This window comes from Pelophylax lessonae (assembly GCF_965119305.1).
Source record: "Pelophylax lessonae genome assembly, chromosome: 10".
Taxonomy (NCBI): domain Eukaryota; kingdom Metazoa; phylum Chordata; class Amphibia; order Anura; family Ranidae; genus Pelophylax; species Pelophylax lessonae.
The window spans coordinates 35927375-35940654 of NC_138777.1; the positions used below are offsets into that span (position 1 = coordinate 35927375).

Below are 13280 nucleotides of genomic sequence, written 5' to 3' on the forward strand. Positions count from 1 at the left end.
ATATGAACAGATTAGGGGCACACAGCACCAAAGTCTTACAGGACGGTGACATACAGGCACCAAAGTCTTACAGAACAGGGGCACATCACCAAAATCTTACAGGATGGTGACACATGGGGACCAAAGTCTTGCAGAACAGGGGCAGGTCTGCAGATTAGAGGCACATCACCAAAGTCTAACAGGACAGTGACATACGGGCAACAAAGTCTTGCAGAACAGGGGCACGTCACCAAAGTCTTACAGTAGGGTGACATACAGGCACCAAAGTCTTGCAGAAGAGGGGCGCATCTGTCCTGCAGATTAGGGGCATAACAGCACCAAAGTCTTGCAGAACAGGGGCACATCTGCAGAACAGGGGCACATCACCACCAAAGTCTAACAGGACAGTGACAAACGGGCACCAAAGTATTGCAGAAAAGGAGCACATCTGCCCTGCAGATTAGGGGCACATTAGCACTAAAGTCTTGCAGGTCTGCAGAACAGGGGCACATCACCAAAGTCTTACAGGACGGTGACATACGGGCACCAAAGTCTTGCGGAACAGGGGCATACCTGTAGATTAGGGGCACATCACCAAAGTTATAAAGGACGGTGACATATGGGCACCAAAGTCTTGCATAACAGGGGCACATCACCAAGGTTTTAGAGGACGGTGACATATGGGCACCAATGTCTTGCAGAAGAGGGGCACATCTGCACCAAAGTCTTACATGATGGTGACACACGGGCACTTAAATCTGCAGCACAGTGACAAACAGAGCACTGACATGCGGGCAAAGTCTTGCAGAAGACATTGGCATCAGCATCCTGGGTCACCCCCTTATCTATGATGCCCCCATGGGTACTCTGCCTGTAAAGATTAGAGTTGACATACAATGACAGTCTGTCACCCAGCACACAGGCAGGGGGGGGCGGATGGGGGGGGGGTCCAGCTGCCATGATATAACAGTCTATAGAGGATCAGTGCTGCTGATGGGAGTGCACCTTGGCCTCCTCCCTGGCTTGGGGCAGTTCTGTCTCCAGAATTGCTGGGTGATCCTGCTTGGACTTGTAGTCCTCCAGAGCCCTATGTGTCCCCTATATAACAGTGCAGCAGCTCTGTATAGCCCGGGGACACCCCTGGCTGCATACACAATGCACACACTGGGACATAGAGGGTAAGGTGGGGATGCTCAGTGCAGGGAGTACCTGATTGCCCCGACTCTCCTTCCACAGCTTCATCTGATCCGTACTCTTTTCTCTCTTCTCCGCCATGATTGCACCGCAGCGTACACTCTGCCCCCTGCACACAGTTATAATGCAAAGCCAGGGGTCCCACCCACTCCCGCGAAGACAGCTGCTGATAGGACGGGGGGATGAGAGGAGGAGAGTGGGATTGGTCAGGAGAACTGTCAGTGTCCGGCGACAATTATTCTTCACACAAGGGCTCCGCCCACCCCCAAGGCGCCAGCTGCTGATAGGACAGGAGAGAAGAAGGAGGAATGTGGGATTGGTCAGATTAAAGTACACTGCAGACCCTTGCCAATGCATTGCCGAGACCCCGCCCACTCCCGGGTTGACAGCCGCTGATAGGACAGGAGTGAGGGAGGAGGAGAGCGGGATTGGTCAGGAGAGCTGCCCGAGGCTGGAGAGAAGAATGAGGTACAAAGGTGACAGCACATGACAGTGTTACAATGTCCTATTATCTGAGCCTAGCTGTAATATGGGATTGCCAAGTGTCCCAGTTATTGCAGAATTGACACTTTTTTTGTCGTCCATTTTCTGACATTTGTTGCTTACAAGTTTAAAAAAATCATTTTTTTTTGCTACACAATTACTTAGAGCCCGCAAACATTATATATATATTTTTTTTTTCAGCAGAGACCCTAGAGAATAAAATTACATTTTTTATGTATCACGGTTTTTGCGCAGCGATTTTTGGAACAAAAACACATTAACCACTTAAGCCCCGGAAGATTTTACCCCCTTCCTGACCAGGGCCTATTTTGCGATTCAGCACTGCGTGACTTTAACGGACAATTGCGCGGTCGTGCGACGCTGTACCTAAACAAATTTGACGTCCTTTTTTTCCCACAAACAGAGCTTTCTTTTGGTGGTATTTGATCACCTGTGCGATTTTTACTTGTTGCGCTATAAACAAAAAAAGAGCATCAATTTTGCAAAAATAACAATATTTTTCACATTTTTTTATATGAAATTCCCCCCCAAAAAATGTAAAAATCAAATTTTTTTAACATTTTCGGCCAATTTGTTTTATGCTACCTATGTTTGTTAAAAAAAAATCGCAAAAAGCGTATTTTGATTGGTTTGCGCAAAAGTTATTGCGTTTACTAACTAAGGGAAAGATTTTTGTAATTTTTGTTGTTTTTTTTTTTTTAACGTATAATGGCGGCGATCTGCGATTTTTATTTTTGTGGCACTGCGACATTGGGGAGGACAGATCGGACCCCTGACTGACATTTTTGACACTTTTGGGGTTACCAGTGACATTTCTACAGTAATCAGTGCTATACATATGCACTGTTACTGTAAAATTACACTGGCAGTGAAGGGGTTAACTTTTTTTGAGAGGGAGGGGCTGTGTGTGTCCCTAGGGGCGTGATTCTAACTGTGATTGGCTGTGGCTTGAGCTGTAGGAACAATGATCAACGGTCCTACATAGTAGAACCGTATGATCACTGTTTCTACACAGGGGAGAATGACAGGCGGCTTGTTTACACTAGCCGCTTGCCTTTCTCCCTCTGCAGCGACGATTGCCGAGTGACCGGCAGACATCGGGTCCGCCGGTCACACGCGCGGGGGGGTCCGTGACCGCGCGGGAGCGCGCCTCCGCGGCGTGTGCTCGCTCCCCAGAGCCTCACAGGCTAGTGACGTTTATATACGTCACTCTGCCTGTGAGGGGCTGACTGCCGCAGTATATTTACTTGCGGCGGTCAGCAAGTGGTTAATGAATAAAAAAATTTATATATATATATATGTGTGGGCGTGACCTACATATGTATTCACTACTGCACATGGGGATCGGGGCGCGTTAACATTTTTAGTTTTTTTTAACTTATTTATTTATTTATTTTTATATACTGTATATATTTTTTTAACGTGTACACTGTCCTTTTAAAAATATATTTTTTGATCAATTTTATTGCTATCACATGGAATGTAAACATCCCTTGTGATAACAATATATGAGATGTCTCTTTATGGAGAGATCTGGGGTCTAAAAGACCCTTCCTTTGTTGTTTCTGTTATTTGGAAAAACAATAAAAAATATATAGTGTAAAAAAAAAAATCCTTTGCTGTTTCTGTTATTTGGAAAAAAACTCAATAAAAAATGTATAGTGTAAAAAAAAAAAAAATCCTTTGCTGTTTCTGTGATTTGGAAAAAAAACTCAATAAAAATGTATATTGTGTAAAAAAAATAATTCTTTGCTGTTTCTGTTATTTTGAAAAAACTCAATAAAAAATGTATAGTGTAAAAAAAAAAATCCTTTGCTGTTTCTGTTATTTGGAAAAAAACTCAATAAAAAATGTATAGTGTAAAAAAAAAAAAAAATCCTTTGCTGTTTCTGTTATTTGAAAAAAACTCAATAAAAAATGTACAGTGTAAAAAAAAAAATAATAATAATTCCTTTGCTGTTTCTGTTATTTGGAAAAAAAAACTCAATAAAAAATGTATATTGTGTAAAAAAAAATAAAAAAATCCATTGCTGTTTCTGTTATTTGGAAAAAACTCAATAAAAAATGTACAGTGTAAAAAATAATAATAATCCCTTTGCTGTTTCTGTTATTTGGAAGAACTAAATAAAAAAAAAAATTAAAGTGTTTGTTCCTTTACTCACATGTAACCTCTGAGCTGTACTGTGTGCCTTTGTGCTGAAGCTGTGTTTGTTGTATTAATTGTCGCCTGATGTTCAGGCTATATTGAATGTCTGTCTGATTTTTGTCTTTGCACTGTTTATAAAATAACAATAAAAAGAATTAAAAAAAAATAAATAAAAAATTTAAAGGGTAAAAAAAAAAAAAATTCCTTGCTGTTTCTGTTATTTGGAAAAACTCAATAAAAAATTATAGTGTAAAAAAATAAATAAAAGACCCCAAATCTCTCGTCTACCCTTAAAAGCAAACGATCAAAAAATTTTTTATTTTTTTTAACTTTTGCTTTAAGTAGAAAAAAAAAAACATGTTTACATGGCCTGAGAACCAGAAGTGACTTCGCTCCGGTCCTCCAAGGGCATAGAGATGAGCGGTGGCCATCTTGCCATCACTCATCTCTATGCAAAAACCCTGCCGACGCCAGATGGTTCCCAGGCTTAACAATTGATAATGTTAGCGTGGGAGGAGGGGACACCTCTCCCGCCACTTCTAAAAGTGATCTCATGGCGAACTGCCGCTGGGATCATCATTTTTATCACAAAGCCAACTGTCTAAGGGAAAGAATGAATACCGTCGGCAAGTGGTTAGTCCTTCTTTCCAGGGTGTGCATATTGTCCTGAGCAGGCCATGTTGTATGAAATGATCTGTCATCCCGTCCCCCCTGTTATAATGCACCCTACGGACAATGCTCTTCTAGAAGAATAGTCAAACATTCCCATAGACACTCCTAAACCTTGTGGACAGCCTTCCCAGAAGAGTTGAAGCTGTTATAGCTGCAAAGGGTGGGCCAACTCCATATTGAACCCTGCAGACTGAGACTGGGATGCCATTAAATTCATGTGTATGGAAAGGCAGGCGTCCCAATACTTTTGACAATATCACAATGCCGGGGAATAGGGGAACACAGTCCCTACTCCCCACCCCCAGGGACTGTGTTTGTGGGGAACCAGTTCCCTTCTCCCCTGTTCCCGGCATTGTGACATTGAACTTGGGATGTTGGTACCCTTTATCTTGTTTGCTCTACCTCCCAGGCTTGCCATTTTTTATTACTTTTGACAATATAGTGTGACTGAGACTTCATGGTCCCTGTTTCTGATTATTTGGTCAGAGACATTCACACCAGTGACCTGCTGGAGGTCATTTTGTAGGGCTCTGGCAGTGCTCATCCTGTTCCTCCTTGCACAAAAGAACAGATACTGGTCCTGCTGATGGGTTAAGGACCTTCTACGTCCCTGTCCAGCTCTCCTAGAGCAGTGGTCCTCAACTCCGGCCCTCAGGGCCCACTAACAGGCCAGATTTTAAGTATTACCTTGGGGAGATGCAGACTAGAGTACTGCAATCACTGAGCAGCAAATAATATCACCTGGGATGTATTTCAGTTATCTTGCAAACCTGGCCTGTTAGTGGGCCCTGTAGGCCAGGGTTGAGGACCTCTGTCCTAGAGTAACTGCCTGTCTCCTGGAATCTCCTCCATGCTCTTGAGACTGTGCTGGTAGACACCGCAAACCTTCTGGCAATTGCACATATTGATGTGCCATCCTGGAGGAGTTGGACTGCCTTTGCAACCTCTATAGGGTCCAGGTATCTCCTCATGCTACCAGAAGTGACACTGACCCTAGCCACATGCAACACTAGTGAAAAACAGTCAGAAAAGATGAGTAGTAAAAAAATGTCAGTGGCCTCCACCTGTAAAACCATTCCTGTTTTGAAAGTCGTCTCATTGTTGCCCATCTAGTGCACCTGTTGTTAATTTAATTAACACCAAAGCAGCGGAAACTGATTAACAACCCCCTCTGCTACTTAACTGACCAGATCAATATACCAGGAGTTTACTTGGCTTGATGCTATACTCCAATTAAAAAGTGTACCTTTAATTTTTTTTGAGCAGTGTATATCAGAACACCTTACAGCTACAAGGTCCAGGCTATTGTAATCTAGTGTGAGGCTAGTAAAGCATACGTATGGATGCATTTTATTGCTTTGTATGTTAATCCCAGACCAAGCCTTAGAATGATGTGGCCAGTACTCATTGTAAATAAAACATAATTGTGTATAAAGTACTGAATCACTTCTTTGTAATATACCAAAATAAAACTTACAGAACCCTACTATGATAAAGCTAATGAAACAGACAGTGCAATAAATGTATTTAGAATAAATGTGTGGTTTGAGTCCTTATTCTTTTTATGAATAATATATTTTTATTGGTTCATAAGCAGAAAAGTACATTAAAGCTGGGCAATGGCATACACGTCCACATAGAAGTACACAAAAGGTACATCATTCCATACCATTCAGTGTACTGTACCTCTGTTAAAAGTACAAGAATGTTGTTATCATGGGTATGTTTTGCATAGAATGGGGATGCCTGCCAGAAAAGGGTAAGGAAGGAGAGCAGGGGCAGACTGGCAGCTTTTGGCCCAGGGGGCAAGTACAAACCAGAGGCCCATGGTGTAGCGACTCGGCCCCCCTCCCACTCTCCCAATCCTCCTCCTGACCCCCATTCCAAGCTCTGCTCCAGATACTCTCTACTTACTGGCTGAATCAGGGTTCCCGACCTGGGCAGCAAGGGGTGGTTAGGGGGAGCTGGGAAAGCTCGGTTGGGGTTGGCCGGGGGAGAAGAGTCTCCAGTGGGGTATGGAACCGGCCTCTGCTCAGACACAGTTTACACCAGGGATCCTCAAACTACGGCCCTCCAGCTGTTGCGGAACTACACGTCCCATGAGGCATTGTAAAACTCTGACATTCACAGGCGTGACTAGGCGTGATGGGAACTGGAGTTCCTGAACAACTGGAGGGCCATATTTCGAAGTCCCCTGGTTTACACCATCTATGGTGGGGGGGGGGGGGGGGCTGCACTCTGTGTCCTTGTCTTCACCCCGCACTCAGTAGGTCAGTGGCGGGGACTTTTTACTTCTCTTCACCCGGAAGAGGAATCTGCTCAGACACAGTTCATACCATCCATGCTGGGGGGGCTGCACTCTGTTCTTGTCTTCAACCCGCACTCAGTAGGTCAGTGGCGGGGACTTTTTACTTCTCTTCACCAGGAATCCTTTAGGCATGTCTGTGGCAGAAACAATGCAGCCTTTTTACGGGGCATCAGAGCAGCCCAGGGGGCAATTTCCCCCCACCCCCCCCCCTGCCTCCCCTGAAGGAGAGTAAGGGAATGGAGAGTAGAAGAGACAGAATCAAAAAGAAAAAATACAACTGCATATATAGAATATCAGTATTAAAAGAACTATTGCAATAAATAAGAACCATAGGGTTTTATGTGTAAAGGTGGGTTTGAGTTTACCAACGGATGGGGCGAGGGAAAAAAATCATAAAAATGATGCAAGCCTACAAAAATGCTATCAAAAATCATATAAGGAGTTTAAGAATTGTGGGCTGATAGTGTGAGGCAAGTTTCTTTTAAGTCAGGTGATAAATCTAGGTATCAAATTTGCCATAATTACCCATCTTACTGAAACTGGGGAAAATGATGGAGCCACATAACTCAAATTTTATATAATTTTTCATATTTGCCTTTGCACGTGTAGACCCAACACTCTGCCTTCATGATCCTGTCCTGTCTTTATTCTAAAGGTCGTCTGAATCCACAGTGTTAATCTTAGTTTTTAGATTTTGTCAAGTCTATGCGCTTTATATTCATGGCTCTGTATTGGGTGCTGGGTGGGCCAAGTTTTCCTGGTCTGTAGGGCAGTTAGTAGGGATGAGATTGAGTTTGGTCCAATCCTTGAAGAAAAGCTACATCTTACAAAGACCTTGTAGACAATTGTGGGCTTTCAACCTTCCAAAATGTGAAGAATTGCTTTCTCTGTTTCAGCATAAGGCTAGGTTCACACGTGTGCAGCTTTGCGTGTGCAGAAGAGCCTATTCATTTGAATGGGCTGCAGTGCCCTGCGACATACAGGAAAGAAGTCTCTGCGCTATTTTTTTAAATCGCAGCTGGTGTGGGAACCAAGGTTCCCAGTACAGGTGCAATTTCCAGTGTCCCGCATTTCTCTGTGTGGGTGGTTGCAGCTGCTGGTATTTGTGCAGGTCTGGCAGTGGCATCACCCGCACAGATGTGAACCTAGCCTTACTGTGCCCCTGTGCACAATGCCAGTTCCATAAAGACATGGTTTGACCAGTTTGGTGTGGAGGAACTCGAGTGGCCTGCACAGAGCTCTGACCTCAACCATACTAAACTATTTTTTAATGAACTAGAACAAAAATTCCCACAAACACATTCCAGAATCATTTTGAGAGCTTTCTGAGAAGAGTGGAAACTGGTATAATTGCAAGGGGAGGACACCAACAACACTAAACATAGAACAATGAATGGTCGTATGGCAGGGGAGGACTGGGCCAGGGGGCAGGGGGGAAATTGCCACCGGGCCGTTCTAATGCCCCCACTTATGCCACAGTCATTCCTAAAGGATTCCTGGAGAAGAGAAGTAAAAAGTCCCTGCCGCTGACCTACTGAGTGCGGGTTGAAGACAAGGACAAAGCGCAGAACCCCCCCCCCCCAGCATGGATGGTGTAAACTGTGTCTGAGCAGAGGCCGGTTCCAATGCCCCAATGGAGACTCTTCTGCCCTGGCCATCCCCAACCAAGCTCACCTAGCAACCCCCAACCTCCCCCTGCTGGCAAGGTTGGGAACCCAGATTCAGCCGGTAAGTAGAGAGTATCTTGATCAGGGCTTCAGCTTGGAATGGGGGTCAGGAGGAGGATTGGGAGAGTGGGATGGGGGGTGAGGAAAAGTGGGAGGGGGCTGAGTCACTGCACCATGGGCCTCTGGTTTGTACTTGCCTCCAGGGCCGAAAGTTGCCAGTCTGCCCCTGTCGCATGGGAAAATCCAGCTAGGGTGATCAATATTTTTCCATGAAGATCCATCACCCCCGGGTGTGTTTTTACCAGCCACAATGTACTCATAGACTCATAGACTCATAATCACCTACCAGTTCTCCTGAATTTAGCTTGAATGGGCAACAATAATTTTTAACGCATACCTACCAATCAAAAAAACACTACTAAGTAAAATGCAAAGAATTCCATTGCTAATCCATCTGAAGATGCTTGTAGCCTGGCTGTCATGCAGGTTAAATGGCTTCAATGCATTTTAAGCAACTGACCGGGAACAAACATGCTAATCAGAAATGTCAGTGTGAAGTCAGACCTTCCTTATCTACCGTGCCTTAGAGGGCTTTTTTACCTTCCATTGGATCAACTGTGGGCATTGAATTGAGAATATGTAGGTTTTCTATTTACTTATTCACATTTTTAATTCAATTGGTTGAAGTTAATAGGCTTGCTTCTTTTTGTTTAACCTGTCTAACTATGTAACTGTTCTGAGTCAGTGGCTAAACATTCTGAAGCCATTAGAACATTATGACATCCAGGCAAATAATAGTTTCAGAAGGGAAGGTCAGTAGTGTTAAGCCTCTTTACTTCATCAGTGCAGATCTCCTTTTAGCAGACCTATACTAAAATAACAGCCCTTTCTCTATCTAACAGTTGTGTTCCATTGAACTCTGTAATGGTAAAAGAGGCTGAAAAATACCGTAGACTACCATGGGTTTTTGCTTTTGGACATTACCTGTGGCTAGAGAAAAGAGAGCTCTGGTCATTCTCCAGCATGCTTTTACCAGTTTGGTGTGAAGGAACTTGAGTGGCCTGCACAGATTCCTGATCTCAACCCTACTGATCAGCAATTTAGGTGCTCCAGGGGTCCATGTTTGCAGAACAGCATTCTTTCGAGACACATGGTCCACCATTGTAGTATGTTGAGCTGCAAGATACACTTTACTTGTTTAGACGATTTAAGTGGCAATTTGCTGTTCATTTTTTTTTTTTCTTCTAGAACCTCTTGTGGTTAGTTATCGGGTTGAAAAGTTCTGGTTGAACTTAATAGGCTTGTTTCTTTTTGTTTAACCTGTCTAACTATGTAACTGTTCTGAGTCAGTGGCTAAACATTCTGAAGCCATTAGAACATTATGATATTATGACATCCAGGCAGAGAAAAGAGAGCTCTGGGCCTTCTCCAGCATGGTTTTACCAGTTTGGTGTGAAGGAACTTGAGTGGCCTGCACAGATTCCTGATCTCAACCCTACTGATCAGCAATTTAGGTGCTCCGGGGGTCCATGTTTGCATTCTTTCGGGACACATGGTCCACCATTGTAGTATGTTGAGCTACAAGATATACGCTTTACTTGTTTAGACAATTTAAGTGGCAATTTGCTGTGTTCATTTTTTTTAGAACCTCTTGTGCTTAGAGTTATTGGGTTGAAAAGTTCTAAAAGGCAGGTCCAACTGTTCACACATAATGGCAGATGTCTGGTAAAGTCAAGTATCCTAATTGAGAATGCTCTGTCTGGTAACATTTTGGAGGACACATAAATCTGAAGATTACGATTACCTAGTAGATTATTATGTTGGGGACATCGTTGCTCTAAGTGGTCTTCACCAGATATTTTGAAAACTACTTTGATTGGTTTGCCATCTTATTGTCTCAGTGCCCACCCTGGGAGTCTTCTGCACATGTAATTAATTCAATAAGCCATGTACTTTACCTATATGGAATATGATGACTGTGGGGAATTAGTTGCAATTAAAACTTCAGGTTCTGTAAATGTAATGGCACGGACTCTATGACCTATAATTGGTTTGACTGTATTTTTTAATGTACAATCATGTAATAACATTTTTTATGTTTTTTAATCATATGAGTGCCCTGATTAATGTGCCAGTAAAGTCTGACAAGTTAAAGCGGTAGTGAACTCTCCCCCTTCAATTCTGCCTTTTAAATAAGCCAGTAAGTAAAGGTATTCCAACATATTCTGCATTATATTCAGTGGCGGCTGGTGCTCAAAATTTTGGGGGGGGGGGGGGGTGCAAACAAAAAAATGTAATAGGCGCATTGCTTTGCGGCAAAAAAACGCTGTAAAAAATTGCGTGACTTTGAGGTCACAAAAGTGTGAAAGGAGCCTTCAGTAATTAAGGTATAGTGTGCCCCCTTTCAATGCAGAGAGACCAGCGTGCCCCCTTTCAATGCAGAGAGACCAGCGTGCCCCCTTTCAATGCACAGTGACCCCCTTTCAATGCACAGTGACCAGTGTGCCCCCTTTCAATGCACAGTGACCAGTGTGCCCCCTTCAAAACAGTGACCAGCGTACATGCCCCCTTTCAATGCAGTGACCAGCGTACATGCCCCCTTTCAATGCAGTGACCAGCGTACATGCCCCCTTTCAATGCAGTGACCAGCGTACATGCCCCCTTCAATGCAGTGACCAGCGTACATGCCCCCTTCAATGCAGAGACCAGCGACAGCGTACATGCCCCCTTTCAATGCAGTGACCAGTGTGCCCCCTTCAAAACAGTGACCAGCGTGCCCACTTCAAAACAGTGACCAGCGTGCCCCCTTCAATGCAGTGACCAGCGTATATGCCCCCTTTCAATGCAGTGACCAGCGTACATGCCCCCTTTCAATGCAGTGACCAGCGTACATGCCCCCTTTCAATGCAGTGACCAGCGTACATGCCCCCTTTCAATGCAGTGACCAGCGTACATGCCCCCTTCAATGCAGTGACCAGCGTACATGCCCCCTTCAATGCAAAGACCAGCGACAGCGTACATGCCCCCTTTCAATGCAGTGACCAGCGTACATGCCCCTTCAATGCAGTGACCAGCGTGCATGCCCCTTTCAATGCAGTGACCAGCATACATGCCCCCTTTCAATGCAGTGACCAGCATACATGCCCCCTTCAATGCAGTGACCAGCATACATGCCCCCTTTCAATGTAGTGACCAGCGTACATGCCCCCTTTCAATGCAGTGACCAGCATACATGCCCCTTTAATGTAGTGACCAGCATACATGCCCCTTTCAATGTAGTGACCAGCGTACATGCCCCTTTCAATGTAGTGACCAGCGTACATGCCCCCTTCAATGTAGTGACCAGCATACATGCCCCTTTCAATGTAGTGACCAGCGTACATTCCCCCTTTCAATGTAAAGACCAGCGTACATGCCCCTTTCAATGTAGTGACCAGCATACATGCCCCTTTCAATGTAGAGACCGGCGTACATGCCCCTTTCAATGTAGTGACCAGCATACATGCCCCTTTTAATGTAGTGACCAGCATACATGCCCATTTCAATGTAGTGACCAGCATACATGCCCCTTTCAATGTAGTTTCAATGTAGTGACCAGCGTACATGCCCCTTTCAATGTAGTGACCAGCATACATGCCCCTTTCAATGTAGTGACCAGCGTACATGCCCCCTTCAATGTAGTGACCAGCGTACATGCCCCCTTCAATGTAGTGACCAGCGTACATGCCCCCTTCAATGTAGTGACCAGCGTACATGCTCCTTTCAATGTAGCGACCAGCGTACATGCCCCTTTCAATGCAGAGACCAGCGTGCGTGCGTGCCCCCTTCAATGCAGTGTGCCACCCCCCCGACCAGTGCGCTTACCTGGAGTCCTGGAGCAGTCCCGGCAGCGGCTTCACTTTAGTCCCCCGGCAGCGCGTCTCCAGGAGTCCTCCCGCTCCCGCCTCCTCCTCGGCCAATGGCATGGGGTTTGCCTTGTGGCCAATCAGGAAGCACGTATTGGATGCGCTCCCTGATTGGCCAGGAGGAGGATCCGTGTGACAATAGCGAATTTTCATTCGCTATTGTCACACAATGGGTGGGCTCGGGACGCACTGCTCTGCGCCCCGGGTCCACCCTTTGCATCGCCCTATTAGAGCCTCTGGCTCTAATCAGGTGATGCCAAAAAAAAAAAAAAAGCCCCATTGAACTCCATGCGTCCGGGGCCCCTGCATGTAGAATAGGGGGCTGGACGCATGGATAGGGGGGGCGGCGTCCCTGCGCCCCCAACGAACCGGCCGCTACTGACTATATTTCAGCCCCAATCATATGTTCCTTACTTTATTTCGGCTGTTTTAAAATGTGTGCTTCCCGGGAAAAGCCAGCTGCATTTTAACCAATGTCTTCTGAATCCTTAGTGCAATACTTCCGCCCTTTCAGCTAGTCCTTGAGTTGGCCCACCCAGGGCCGTCTTTAGTATTGATAAGACTCTGGGCAAATATTTTCTTGGGGCCCTACCAAATGCACTTATCAACTATTTGTGGGCAGTGCGGGCACAAGGGGCTGCTGCTTTGGGCCCCACAACAATGGTTAGGCCCGGGGAAGCTGCCCCTTTTGCCCTGTGTTAAAAACAGCCCTGGGTCCACCCTTTGCAGCTATAACAGCTTCAACTCTTCTGGGAAGGCTGTCAACAAGGTTTAGGAGTGTGTCTATGGGAATGTTTGACCATTCTTCCAGAAGCCCATTCCAGGAATTCCTGCATCACAAGAAACTGAGCAAAATTCCAAACTTTTTTGCTGGTAAAATAGCTCACCTGATTGTATTTTAACCT

General features: G+C 45.1%; 1 protein-coding gene across 1 annotated transcript in view; it reads right to left on the bottom strand.

Annotated features, from left to right (window-relative positions):
• LOC309565923 (uncharacterized protein) overlaps positions 1–13280 on the bottom strand; it is a 150442-nt gene that overhangs the window by 48236 nt on the left and 88926 nt on the right. Inside the window, exon 14 of the mRNA XM_082270953.1 lies at positions 1189–1450. Within this exon, the coding sequence (XP_082127079.1) occupies positions 1189–1450 (262 nt within the window). The remainder of the gene's footprint in view (positions 1–1188; positions 1451–13280) is intronic.